This window comes from Zootoca vivipara, chromosome 7, assembly GCF_965207765.1.
Source record: "Zootoca vivipara chromosome 7, rZooViv2.hap1.1, whole genome shotgun sequence".
Taxonomy (NCBI): domain Eukaryota; kingdom Metazoa; phylum Chordata; class Lepidosauria; order Squamata; family Lacertidae; genus Zootoca; species Zootoca vivipara.
This window is the reverse complement of record NC_142590.1, coordinates 36,549,153-36,562,787: the sequence shown is the minus strand read 5'-3', so window position 1 is coordinate 36,562,787 and position 13,635 is coordinate 36,549,153. Positions and strand designations below refer to the sequence as shown.

The following is a 13,635-nucleotide window of genomic DNA, read 5'->3' as shown; positions in this document are numbered from 1 at the left end:
CCTCCTCTGATGCCCTCTCATGTCTCTGCCTCCCAAAGGCTTGCATGGCTGTTTGTTGCAGCAGCAGCTCTGGCTACAAGCTCCCCAGGCAAATGGTGCCCCTGTGGGGCAGTGTGAGGAGGCACTTCTTTTGGGGGCAGAGGTGGCAGCTCAGAGACCAGGGGCGACAGCTGTGGCTGCCCAGGGGACTCCCAAGGAGAGGGGAGAGGAGAGGAGGCTGAGGGAACACTCCACTAGGGAGGGTCTTCAAAAAGGGATGAGGGGCTGCCAGCTCTGCAGGCAAGGGGTGACATAACTGGGCTCCTGAGCCCCACAGGGGTGCCGCAGAAAGAATGTAGTTGGTCAAGGGAACCGTGGACCCAAAGAGGTTGAAAACCTCTGTCCTAGTGCATAAAGGAATTAATGTGTTAAAAATTTGAGCAGACTGTAGTTCAAAACTTGCTGCTGTTATGAACTAATACAGGAGATGATCTCCCACCATCAACTCCCATTCTACAATATAAGCATAGAAATGATGTGCATATATCATAGCTGCAATAACAGAAAACCTGAGGTTCATGCTCTAGCATCTGCAGAGTGAATTTGTTTTTGAAAGGGTATTGGGTAGCTTTCAGATGCTGAAGAGCATTTGCCAGTTGGATTAGAGAGTAATTGTCTGCATCAGCTGGGTGCCCTCAGTTTTGAACTACAGTTTTGGACTACAGTTAGCTCAATCTGCAGCATGCTCACTGTGGCTGATGTGATTGTAGTTCAATACTTCTGGAGGGCACCAGGCGGGGGAAGGCTGGTCAACATAGCTTAGTGCAGGCATCCCCAAACTGCGGCACTCCAGATGTTTTGGCCTACAACTCCCATGATCCCTAGCTAACAGGACCAGTGGTCGGGGAAGATGGGAATTGTAGTCCAAAACATCTGGAGGGCCGAAGTTTGGGGTCATTTTTTATTTTTATACCAATGTGAAGCTTTTCAAAGAAAACAGCCTACAGTGCTATATAAATCTTACATAGTTGTGGTTTGGGGGAGTGACTTCCTACAAACTGAAGTTTTGTTTTTCCTTAATTTCCTAAATGATTTAAACTCGAACTATCTAGTGATTTAAGATTAAGGTTTAAGATTAATTGCCCTGAGACAAGATATTCCCACCAGGTTTCCCCTATTCCTCCATCTCAATGGAAGCTCGCTGTTTCTCAGCTGAGTCTTCTATCCTTTGCACACTTATTCTGGGGAAAGTCCTCTTCTCCCTTCTGCTTACCATCTTCCTCATTGAAGGGCTATGGACATAAAGAGACAAATGGAAACGAAATAAGGCTACTAAAGAATTGTAGTAACTTACAAAACTATTGCTGTGTTTTCCTCCACAAGTCACATAAAACAACCTTTAAAGTATGTGAATAATGATATGAATTAGTTATTTTAATGCTTTCCAAGTGCACTTCATTTTGAATGATATCCTCAGATAGCAAACACATGGTAAGCCCTAATTGAAACAATGTGCAGCTGAATGCTTAAATGCAGAATATAAATATACAGCTGCAAGGAGGTCATAAGTCAGAGTAGTAAACACATGCCAAATTCCCTCAGGGAGCTCATTAGTGCATGACTGAATATACATGCAGAGGCTAAATGAATATCACTATTTGGACCTCCAAAACTGAGACAATGACTAATCAATTGTAATTAGAGGAAGATGCTCTCCTATTGACCATCCTTTCTGAAAATGAAGTCTTCTCGGTACTCCCTGGAAGGCAAAACTAACAGTAGAATTTTAAAAATCCATCCCTGATGTTTGTAAAAGCCTATTCCCAAGGTTTTTTCCTAGAGCTTTATAAAGTGTGGTAATAGTAGCCTAGTTTTACTGGCATGTCGGTGCATGCAATTGAAGGCTAGATTGCAATTCCCATGGATTTCAGTAGGATTTGGCTTGTTTTCACTTTCTTTGGATTTCACCCTCTGGGTACATTCCAGAGAAAACTAAGCACACTTTTAAGTTCCACTGATATGAATGGAAATTAAGCACACTGAGAATTCTCTGGATTGCACCCAAGGCTTCCGTTGCTGAGCATGCTGTGTTTGCACTGTGCTTGCAAAATGCCATTAATATTCATGAGTAATTCCCATGATTTATTCCACGTGCAAACGTTCTGTGTTTAAATCCCATGCATGCAGCTAGCTCTCTGGTGATTTCACGAGATGCGGCAATTCTCAAGCTTGCCATGTAAGTGTAGTCGGGGAAGGGCTAGCCGTTGATCTATGTGGTCAGTGAGACTTGGCTGGCGCTTTTGCAAGTGTGTGGCTCAAATTAAACGAGATTAAACAAATGTGCTTGGGATCAGGATGCAAACCTCTTCTTAGGTGTTGCTAGGATGAGATCCTAGTTCCACTTTTGATTCTTACCCATCCCATGCTGTTCAGCCTGAAAAGTAAAATATTGACATCGTCTTCTCATTCACTTCAACTCCCTCTCCGTATTTTAATTTGGCTTTCTAGGCCTTTTGATAATTTGTGTGTATATCTGTTTTAGGAGTACAGATCATGCAATATGTTCGAGGAATAACCTCTCTCTCCCACACCCCTTTTTCTTTTCTACTTGTTTTTCTTGCAGTGCTCAAAGTATATATACATACTTGAACGGTCACCTGGATCTGATTAAGAAATCTTTGCCTGTGGGTTTCCTCACTGTTGATTTACATGTTTGGCCAGATTTCCATGGCAACAGATCTCCCCTTGCAGATATTACACTAAAGGGCATGGTAAGAAACAGCCTGCCTTTGAAAACGGGTCAGAACAGAACAATGGGATAAAATGAGAACTTGAAATGACCATTTGTATTTTGAACATTACCATCCTTCTTTAATAGAAATCCCACTGAGTTTAGGGATTTTCCTTTCATTTGTTGCTGTTGAAATTGGAACTTTTTGTAGGATGCAAAAGTTCAGGATACTTCCCATATCATCTGACTGAAACGTAAGGAGGTATGTTTTGACACATTTTAAATTTTTAATCACATTAGTTTTGAGCTTTGCACAGGACTGGCCAAGCAGCTGAAGTATAGAAAAGCAGCAAATTTCAAATGAGAAGGTGCATTAACTGTTAGCAGAGAAAACAAAAAAAGTGCTATCCCATCTGAAAGGCTACTTTCCCAAACTGCCCACTGCTTCTTGCATCCTTATTTTAACCCATGAGCCATTAGGCCTGCACAAGCAATACCTTCTCTGCCAAAGCAGCTTGCTTTCTTCCAGAGAAAGCAACTAAATGTTAAATCCACATTTAGCATTAAGAAGTGTAAACTCTTGTGCATTGTTTTTTTGTGGGGGTTCTCTCCCCCATAGCCAATTTTGGGGGGCCCAGGGAAGGAAGGAAGGAAACCCTTGTGGTCTCTTCCAACTCTATGATTCTATGAAAACCCGATTGCACAAGTAATAATATAATAATTTATTATTTATTATTTATGCCCTGCCCATCTGGCTGGGTTTCCCCAGCCACTCTGGGCGGCTCCCAACAGAATATTACAAACATCAATCATTTAAAACGGCTGCCTTCAGCACTGGCAGAGGAAGAGGAGTGCGGGGGAGCGCACCGCCCCCGGCAGTGCGATCCCGGCAGGGTGCCATTGCGGCTGACCCCCACCTGCACGGGGGCGCCACGCCCCTGCGGGCGGCGCCCCTGGGATGCGCACCAGCCTCGCCCCTGCCTACTCTCCGTCCCCCAGTGCCAGAGCAGTGCCAGAATTGTTTATTTCTTTGTCATCTGATGGGAGTGCGTTCCACAGGGTGGGCGCCACTACCAAGAAGGCCCTGTAATCTCACATCTCACACTGAGGGAACCGCCAGAAGGCCCTTGGAGCTGGACCTCTGTCCGGGCTGAATGATAGGGGTGGAGATGCTCCTTCAGGTATACTTGGCTGAGTCCATTTAGGGTTTTAAAGGTCAGCACCAACACTTTGAATTTTCTCGGAAACGTACTGGGAGCCAATGTAGGTCTTTCAGGACTGGTGTTATATGGTCTTGGCGGCCATTCCTAGTCACCAGTCTAGCTGGATTCCACTTGCTGGTGTTCCTTAGGCGAATCCCACCTATAAAGTATAATGTGACAATTAGAAGCAGCAGAATAAGGCAGGTTTGCACAACTCCCATCAGCCTCAGGCTGGGGCTGTTGGGTATTATAGTCCCAAACATCTGGAGAGGCACCAAGATGGATTCACAGTAAAATGAACAGTTCTCTGTTTGTGAACCTATATACTGATTTCATTGGAAAGTCATAGCTGCCAAGTTTTCCCTTTTCTCACGAGGAAGCCTATTCAGCATATGGGAATTTCCCTTAAAAAAGGGAGAACTTGGCAGCTATGTTGGAAAGTATGTTGGATGTAGGGGATGGGGACAAGAATAATGTGTAAAAATGCGATTGACCAGGAAATTATCACCAGATTGATTTGTGTTATTGCTCATTAAACTGGTGACTATCTAAGTATGCAGTAGCCCATCTCAGGAGAGGTGAGAAAGGTGCTTTCCTATGACTGTTTGGGTGCAACTTGCAGCAACAAGCCTGGGACTCACTCTAGAACAGGCATCCCCAAACTTCGGCCCTCCAGATGTTTTGGCCTACAGCTCCCATGACCCCTAGCTAACCGGACCAGTGGTCGGGGAAGATGGGAATTGTAGTCCAAAACATCTGGAGGGCCGAAGTTTGGGGATGCCTGCTCTAGAACTTTGTTTAGTGATAGAATTGGAAAGTACTGAATTCTCACATCAGCAAGTTTTTCTGCTCATTTTCTCTACAGGTGGTTGGACTGACATTATCTCAAGGCCTCGATGATCTTGCTCTTATCTACTTGGCCACAATTCAGGCCATTGCAGTAAGTCACTGGAAACCAGCACTTTTACAATGCTTCCCTTCGTTATTCCCTTTAAAGAACTTAAACCAATGTTACTTCATCCCATTCTCAACTGCAAAACTGGTTTATAATTATGAATTATGAATTTATTTACCAAGCAGACGCAATAAAAAAGTACGTTTTCCAAGAAATTTGGAAATTTCATTCTTTTGTTCATATTAACAATTGCTCCCCCCCAAGTCCTTATTTCCCTAAGTTTGCAGAGTTGTCTCTCCTCTGAAGTTGTTGCAAGAAAGAGTTCAACCAGGAAGCTTCTGTTCACTGAGAAATGTTGAGAAAAATATCAGTTTAGTTATGCTGGAGACAATATTAATTAATTAATTAAATTTGTGTACCTTTCCTTCATCTGTAGATCTCAAGGCGGTTCACAACATAAAAATACAAGAAAAAAACACAAAGTACATAATAAAAACAAAACAAAAAAGCAATAACCCCTCTGTCTCATGACTGGTCTACATGGGCTATTGGTTTTACATTTTTTTAAAGTTACAGTGGTACCTCAGTTTACAAACACAATTGGTTCCGGAAGTCTGTACTTAACCTGAAGCGAATTTTCCCATTGAAAGTAATGGAAAGTGGATTAATCTGTTCCAGACGGGTCCGCGGAGTACTCAACCTGAAGCGTACTTAACCCGAGGTATGAGTGTAATTTGTTCCGGAAGTCTGTACTTAACCTGAAGCGTACTTAACCTGAGGCGAACTTTCCCATTGAAAGTAATGGAAAGTGGATTAATCCATTCCAGACGGATCCGCGGAGTACTTAAACTGAAAATACTCAAACCGAGGCATACATAAACTGAGGTATGACTGTACATTCTTTAGGGGCAACCTCCAGAAGGCAGACTACTTCTTCTCAGGACAATAATGTAAAATATAAGAAACTGAATTTCACTCACTTCTGAGGAGGAATTTCACTTACTTCAGTCCCTAGTGACAGCAATAATTAAGAGGCCACCACACTTTCCCATTAAACAAACATGGGAAGAGAGAAGAAGCACACTCTTAATTATTAGAAATTAATTAGACTTTCATCTTACTTTTCCACAAGGGATGGAATGACGGCTTATCAGAACGTAGGCCTTCCTGACAGCTGAGCCTTGTTGGCTTCTGATGGGTTGCTAGTCTTCGTTGCTATGTTTAATTTCTAGTATATTTTTCAGAATGAAAATAGTCAGCATTCTTAAAGACTGACGGTGTAAGTGGAGTACATTTGTCCACCTCTCTGTTTCTGTCTGAACTGTTGCTTGTGAGCTATTAGTAGCTATTATGCTGTTCGTCGTCAACTGTATAGCTGAATTCTGTTCAATTGAAATGCAAATCTGCAGCCTTCCAAGCACATTACAAATGCGATATAAGGCGTGCTATGGAACGGAAATTCTTTAGCTTCCCGCTGTCCAAGTCAGCCATGTTTTTGTGTCACCTTGCACAATACCAATTGTTGCTGTTTGCTGATGGGGGAGGGGCACACACAAAGGTGTGCAGGCAATACAGATTAGTTTCCGCATTCAACATCCTCACATCATGGCACTCCATGAAGCCCAGCAGTGAGGGCAGAATCTGTGAATTCCACTTGCGCTGTTTTAACAGTTCTCTTGACAAAAACAGGATTACTCCGACTGAACCTGGAATACATTACTGTTAGCCCTATTATTGCTCCTCTTTGGTGAGCGCAATGGCAGTGCACTTGGTACTTTACCATCCCTTTTAAATTTAAATAAGAAATGCAAGTGCTTTCTTGGAAAATGAGAACTACTGATAATGTCTCATGAAAGAGATTTCAGGCAACAACTTTCCAATGCCAAACAAGCACCGTGGCATTATTCTATGCTAATGAGGTGGAAGCTGTCTCAGTTGGATATCCTGGGAAAACCATCTATTATTCTCCAAGTGCTTCATTGCACATGGCTGCACTGTGCTTTGAAATTAAGCCTCTGCTGGTCCTCTTTTCCTGTATCCTACTTTAGTGACTATTAAAATATATAATGTATAAAATAAAAGGTGATGCCTTCTTGGATTTTTCTTCACAGATGGTTCTTTTCTCTGTGTAGTAGCAGTGTAAATTAAGGCAACAGAAAACCCAACTAATGAGAGCCTGCCATTTTCTCTAATTCTCAGAACGTGCAAAGTTCCATGTTGGGTATTTATTTTTTATTTTTTTGAAAAAGCATGGTTTTATTTTTTAGTAGATAGTTCACATTGTATAGGCACTAAATACAGACACATTACATCAATTTACAGTTGGTATTTGCATTAGTCAAAGCTGCATGTCGCCTGCTACGCTTAAACATGAGTTTAACTTTAAAATCTAGCAAAAAAATGTAACTTTTGCCACTTATTGCTGACCTTTTGTTTTCTTTCAGTGAGAGACATTGCAAAAAAGGAGAAATTTGCATTTGATGTCTCACAGTTTGCATATTTCTATGCCTATGTCAAATTAACTTAGTTCAGCATTGAAATGGCTTCATTTCTAAGGGAAACCATTTCTCCCCCAGATAAATGTAAGAATAGTTTTAGAGTGTTTTCTTTGTAGAACATTAAATTGTTTTAAATTGTTTTTAATGTCGTATTTCAAATTGTTCAAGCTCCATACAGTACAGAAATACAGTCCCTAGGGGGGAGAAAAAAGTCAATGAGCTTTCAATCAACGTTCAGTTCTACCCATAAGATTGCCTACAATTTGCAATTCATAGCTACAGCATAATTAGCACCTCCTGTGCAAACACCTGATTTACAATCCACATGGTGCTGCTGAACTCTCAGTTCTGTTTTTACAAACCCAGAAACCATAACCCCTGCCCTTGCTGACCTGGAGTTTTTATACATTGGCACTGGAGAACGTTTGGCCTGCAGGCCTAATTAGGCCTGGGATGGGCCCACGAGACCGTTCCCCACAAACCAAGGCCACCTGTGCCACACTTGATGCCCTGTGTGATATCTGGCGAGGGACAAGTATTTGCACAGCTACAAACAAAGGACACATACAAACCATATGGAGTGTAATTCCACTTGTTCATTTGGAAGTGGGGTTCCCTGTCAGTGCCACTCAGGGAGTCCCAATGGTGCAGGGAGCATGCCTTCAAGGGGACTCCCTGTAAAACAGTGGATCAGCTGATTGGCTGTTACAGCGAGCCCCTTTGATGGCAAACTGGATTGGTGCTGGGCACTTGCCTTCACAGGGGCTCGCTGTACTTCCAATCAGCTGATCCACGGTTACAGGGATCCCCTTTTAACTTTTTCTGCCCACTTCTCAAAAGTTGACCTGTGGAGAGGAGGGGAACTACAGATCTGGCCTACTGGCCAAATCCAGTTTCCATCCCTGCCTTATTTTGTTTTGAGGCAGGCTTGCCAGACCCATGGTGGTGGTTTTGACTTCTTGCTTCCCAAGCTTTCCATTTCCCAGCTCAGCCCATAACCTAACAAACGTTTCTGTCAGCCGTAGAGATGCAAATGGTATGGCCCACAAATGTCTTTTGACACAGACTCCTCCCTGCCTGAGAAGGAATCACGGGTTACCTAATCCATAGCATCATTCAGTTCTGTTCAGATGCCATGCCACAGAAGAAGGGCAAAAATCTGGTTGGGTGAGAAGGTTGTACTGCTTATAGTTATCTGGATACAGGAGAGATTTGCACATCAGTTTTGGAAAGATGCAATTTTCAAATAGCTCTCCGAGGAGATTGCCAGTGGGGCCACCACCTCAGTGCCACCCAGTGGAGGGGAAAAATGAATGCTCTGAAGTTTTTCAAGGTAGTCATCATTTAATATGACATGATTTGTTTGATCTTCTGTGGAACAATTCATAGTTTGTAGTTTGCTAAACAAACCCTGGCTAAGCCCAGAGGTAGGGAATCGTGCAGGCTTGAGGACCTGCCTACCTGTCAACCACCTGAAAGCTAGGAAGGCAGAGGGGCTTGCAATTGGTGCCGAATTTAAGCATTGCTCTATAATACCTGTTCTAAGAGATGAAGCAGGAGTGTGCGCTGTGCCATGTAGTTCCAATGGTCCTTTGGCAGCAGGGATTGCATTTGGTGCTGTTTAAATTTGCTTTGAATGCAAGCCTTGCTGGCATTGGCTGCACTGGGGGGGGGTCCAATCCCAAGCTCATAATTGGATCCAATTCTAGCAGGGTTTGTATTCAGTGCTAAATTTAAATTCATCGCTGGAGACAAGCTCCACTGGTTTTGGCAGGGATTGGCCCCATTTGGGAACTCCTGCCGGCTCCCAAGTGGTCTGGCCTGGACTTAAAGCAGCCCAGCTTGCATTTGGTGCCAGATTTAAACTGTGCCAATTGGAAACCATGTTTGCAAAGAGATGATTGGGAGAACAGTCACAATGCTTTCAGTTGCTGCTTCATACCTACGGCTTTACCTGACATCAGGTGTCTGAGAGGTAGATGCTGCTGGCGAAAAATGTATTTGCAAGTCAAAGGAGGAACCCTGGCAGGCTAGAGGTTCCCCATGCATGGCATTGCGTGACATGTATATGTGGTCATTTGTGTCTATGTTGACATTCAGGAGTATCCTCTGGACGTTCATAAATGTGGATTATGGAGATAGGAAAAGAATATCATTGAGGCGATCACGTGAAACTTTCTGTTAAGGGCAATAATATTTGTATTCTCAAGGCAAGATTTAAAAAATATATTTAAAAGTTTATTCTTTCCATAATCGAAATTGTAGCCCTCTGGCTTAAAGCACTCATCTTAAGTGTCAGTAAAGATGTTATGGATTTCATTAGCTGAGCTTATAGTTGCTACAGTTTGCCAAAAGTACCTATCTGAAACCAAAATACCCTTGAAACACAATCCTGCCATAATAAACAGCTGAAGCTTAACTTGCGTTCCCCTTCTTAAATAACCAGTCTGGGTCTGAAGAAACATTTTCTGTCGATTGTAAAGCTTCCCGTAAACTTTGGCCACGCTTCAAAAGAGGTTTCGGCATAAAAGCTGAGGGAATTCCTTACTGTTTGGGTCTGGCAAGGGGTAGATTTAGCAGGAGTTTTGCTTTTGACGCTTTTGCTTTCTTCAGTCCTAAATGTTGGGTTGAAACTCAGCAATTAAAGTAGCAGAGTAACACTAGTGTTCATGCAACAACTGTGTTTGTCAAATAACATCTATAGTTGACATGTGAACTCATGTACTCCTGATTCATTTATACAGCAGTTGTTGTCTCCGGACAACTGACCAAATATTAAGTGTTGTTACCAATGAAGTTGTGCTGTACATGCAAGGACTTGCCCTTGTGCAGCAGAACTTTCCTCCCTCTACTCTTCCTCCACCCTCCCATATGCTCTGGAGGGTTGAGGGGAACCCCCAGAACAGATTTGTGGTGACTACGTGAAAGGGACAACTTTTTTGCATACAGTACTATTTTCTTCTATTCTTTTCTATTCTTAAATGAATCCTGGAATAAGAAAAACCAGAATTTGGTTTGCACCACCACTATATCTTGAAATGTAATTTCCCTGTTTTTTTACACATGGGACGTCACAGCAACATTTTTTATTAGTTTAGCTGATCCTTCCATGGCTTAATTTGCCTTATATCTAGATCCACAGTCTCCTGTTATGAAAAAGAAGGCAGCATGGGCTTTTGTTGAGTACTTGCGTATTCAGTAACGTTTGTCTGATCTTGAATTTTGTGAGCCTTAGATGTATATTGAATGTCACAAAACCGATGGTGAGCGAGTGCCAAGGTGAATCTCTGCAGTTCTATTTCTGTGAACACCAAGTGGATGTTCTTTGTTAAAAGAGTAGAAAAATACCAAAGCCGGTGACATATGATCTATCAGTAGAGCAGGCTTCCAAGCAGAGATTGCCCCAGCAACTCACAGTTCCATGTGTGGTTATGGCTCTGATCAAAAGGTTCCTAAAAGGCAGAAGACTGTTTGCCTGCTATCATGCTTCTGGTGCTTTCAACAGTTCCCTGCTGGGGTGGGGGCACTCAGTGAAATAAATCTTCTCCCCTGTCCTATCAATTATTTCTTCAATGGGGAACTTGCATGTCTCTGGATCGGACTGAAAATCACCTGTCTGAAAAAAACCCAGGAAGCTCACTAATAAAGAGTCACTGGAACTGGTTCTCATTGGCTGCTTTCAGAACATGATAAAGCGTCATTTACCATGATGTGCACAAGCCTAGGTGAACCTCTGGTCTGAATACTGCACCCTCCCAACGCCATAATAAGGTGGAGTTGAGAAGTGTTCATTTCCATTATTGATTAACCACAGCTTATTGTCTCAGTCAGCAGGAAAAAAACGGGGTTATGAAGCTAGCTTGCTTCAGTAAACAATAGATAAAATTTAACCATGGTTTAGGTTTGCGCTGTAGCACTAAACTGTGCTTAATTGAAATCAGATGCAAAAGCATCTGATCACATCCTGGCATGTGAACCAGAGGAGGAAAGGGAAGAGTGTGTGAGTCCAAGGCGCACCTGAGCTCATTCTTGTCACGATAAAGCATGGTTAATCACAACATCCGACTGTAGCCATTATCTTCTCTAGGTGTTTTGCATGTTTCTCTACCCTTCTTCAACACTAACAGCCAACAACCCAACTCTTTAAGCAGCTGTTTTTCTTGTAGCCTCTTTTCTTAATCAATGTTTCTTTATTTTCTCTTCACTTTCAAGCTGGGAACAAGGCATATTGTGGAAACAATGCAAGCTGCAGGGCACAATGTCAACACTCTGTTCATGTGTGGTGGGCTGAGCAAGAACCCTCTCTTTGTGCAGATGCATGCAGACATCACTGGTAAGTTTTGAGGATATGGTTAAGGAACAGGATCTACTACCATGTTGTTGTTTAGGGGGGAAGAGAACACACAGGCCTATAACACAGGTGGGGAACTCTGTTCTGTACAAAGGCTGCATTCTCCTCTGGGCAGCCTTCCCGGGGCCACATGACAGTGGTAGGCAGGGCCAGAGCTAAAGTGGGTGGAGCAATGAATGCAAATTTTATCTGTCTACAGCACCTTAGTTTATGTACAGACACCCACAGCCATCTCTGCTCTCTGTCCAGAAAAGCAAGAGACACTGTAAGAGTTTCTGGACACCTTCCAGCTAGGCAAAAGCATTTGGGGGGCAAGGAGGGCCATTGGTGGATATGGTCTTTGCAGGCTGGATGCGGCCTGGAAAATTCAAACGAGCAGAAAAAGAAGGTTAGATTACTATAACACGTTATATGTGGGGCAGCCTCACGATTCAGAAACTTCAGCTGGTGCAGAATTTAGCAGCCAGGATGCTCACTGGGACAAGATGGTTTGAGCATATCATGCCAATCCTGGCCCAACTGCACTGGCTGCCAGTTAGTTTCCGGGTCAGATTAAGGTGCTGGTTTTGATCTACAAAGCCTTAAACGGCTCAGGAACGCAATACCTCAAGGGCTGCCTCTCTCCATATCAACCGACCCGGATCATGAGATCATCACATGAGGCCCTTCTTTGTGTGCCTCTTCTCTGAGAAGTCTGGAGGGTGGTAACACAAGAATGGGCCTTTTCTACTGTGGTTCCCAGTTTGTGGAATAGTCTCCTCAGGGAGGCTTGCCTGGTGCCTTTGTTAAATATCTTTAGGCACTGGGCAAAAACATTCCTTTTCTCCCAGGCCTTTGGCTAGTTAAGCAATCTATGGCTCTTTAAACTGGGGGTGTATTGTTTTTGTTTATTATTATGGTGTGTATTTTTTGTGTTTTTATATTGTAAACCGCCCTGTAATCTTGGGCAGAATAAAATTTAATATAAGAAGAAGAAGAAGAAGTTTGGTGGGCCACATTTGGCCACCTGACCTGATGTTCTTCAGTTCTGGCTTTTAGTATGATCAGCTGTGAAGGTTTTATAAATAAAATCTCTAGTCCTATTAATAACTTTATAAACCATTGTCCATCTGTGCGTCATTAGAATAATTCACACAGAAAATATTTAGTCAGTATGAAAATATTTAGTCCAGCCCATCAGAATGTTCTCCAACATAACTCCACGTTGATATGAATAGGCGTTGCCAAAGAGCAATGGTTGTGTGTAAGAGATGTTTCTGGAGATTCTGAAAAGGAGAACCAAAATTACCAAGGGCTTGAGCAACTCCTCTATGAAGAAAGGTTGCAGCATTTGGAACCTTTTTTGTTGTTGTTTATTCGTTCAGTCGTGTCCGACTCTTCGTGACCCCATGGACCATAGCACGCCAGGCACTCCTGTCTTGCACTGCCTCCCGCAGTTTGGTCAAACTCATGTTCGTAGCTTCGAGAACACTGTCCAACCATCTTGTCCTCTGACGTCCCCTTCTCCTAGTGCCCTCAATCTTTCCCAACATCAAGGTCTTTTCCAAGGATTCTTCTCTTCTCATGAGGTGGCCAAAGTATTGGAGCCTCAGCTTCACGATCTGTCCTTCCAGTGAGCACTCAGGGCTGATTTCCTTAAGAATGGATAGGTTTGATCTTCTTGCAGTCCATGGGACTCTCAAGAGTCTCCTCCAGCACCATAATTCAAAAGCATCAATTCTTCGGCGATCAGCCTTCTTTATGGCCTTCTTTATGGCGCTCAGCCTTCTTTATGGAACCTTTTAGTTTAGAGAAAAGGTGAGTAAGAGGGAACATTCAGAAAGTGGGCCATGAAAAGTACTTCACAGAGCACATTGCTAAACCACAGGAGGCAGTGATGACCAGCAACCTAGATAACTTTAAAAGAGGATTAGACCAATTCATGTAGAATAAGATTTATTGACGGTTACTAGCCATGATGGCTATGCTGTGGCTTCACA

At 43.0% G+C, this 13,635-nt stretch overlaps 1 protein-coding gene across 8 annotated transcripts in view; it reads left to right on the top strand.

Annotated features, from left to right (window-relative positions):
• Nucleotides 1-13,635, top strand: part of FGGY (FGGY carbohydrate kinase domain containing) — a 153,444-nt gene that overhangs the window by 99,774 nt on the left and 40,035 nt on the right. For all 8 annotated transcript variants that reach the window (XM_088673966.1, XM_035124277.3, XM_035124273.3 and 5 more), the window contains 3 exons: nucleotides 2,603-2,750; nucleotides 4,778-4,852; nucleotides 11,518-11,638. In XM_088673966.1, the coding sequence (XP_088530092.1) occupies nucleotides 2,603-2,750; nucleotides 4,778-4,852; nucleotides 11,518-11,638 (344 nt within the window). The remainder of the gene's footprint in view (nucleotides 1-2,602; nucleotides 2,751-4,777; nucleotides 4,853-11,517; nucleotides 11,639-13,635) is intronic.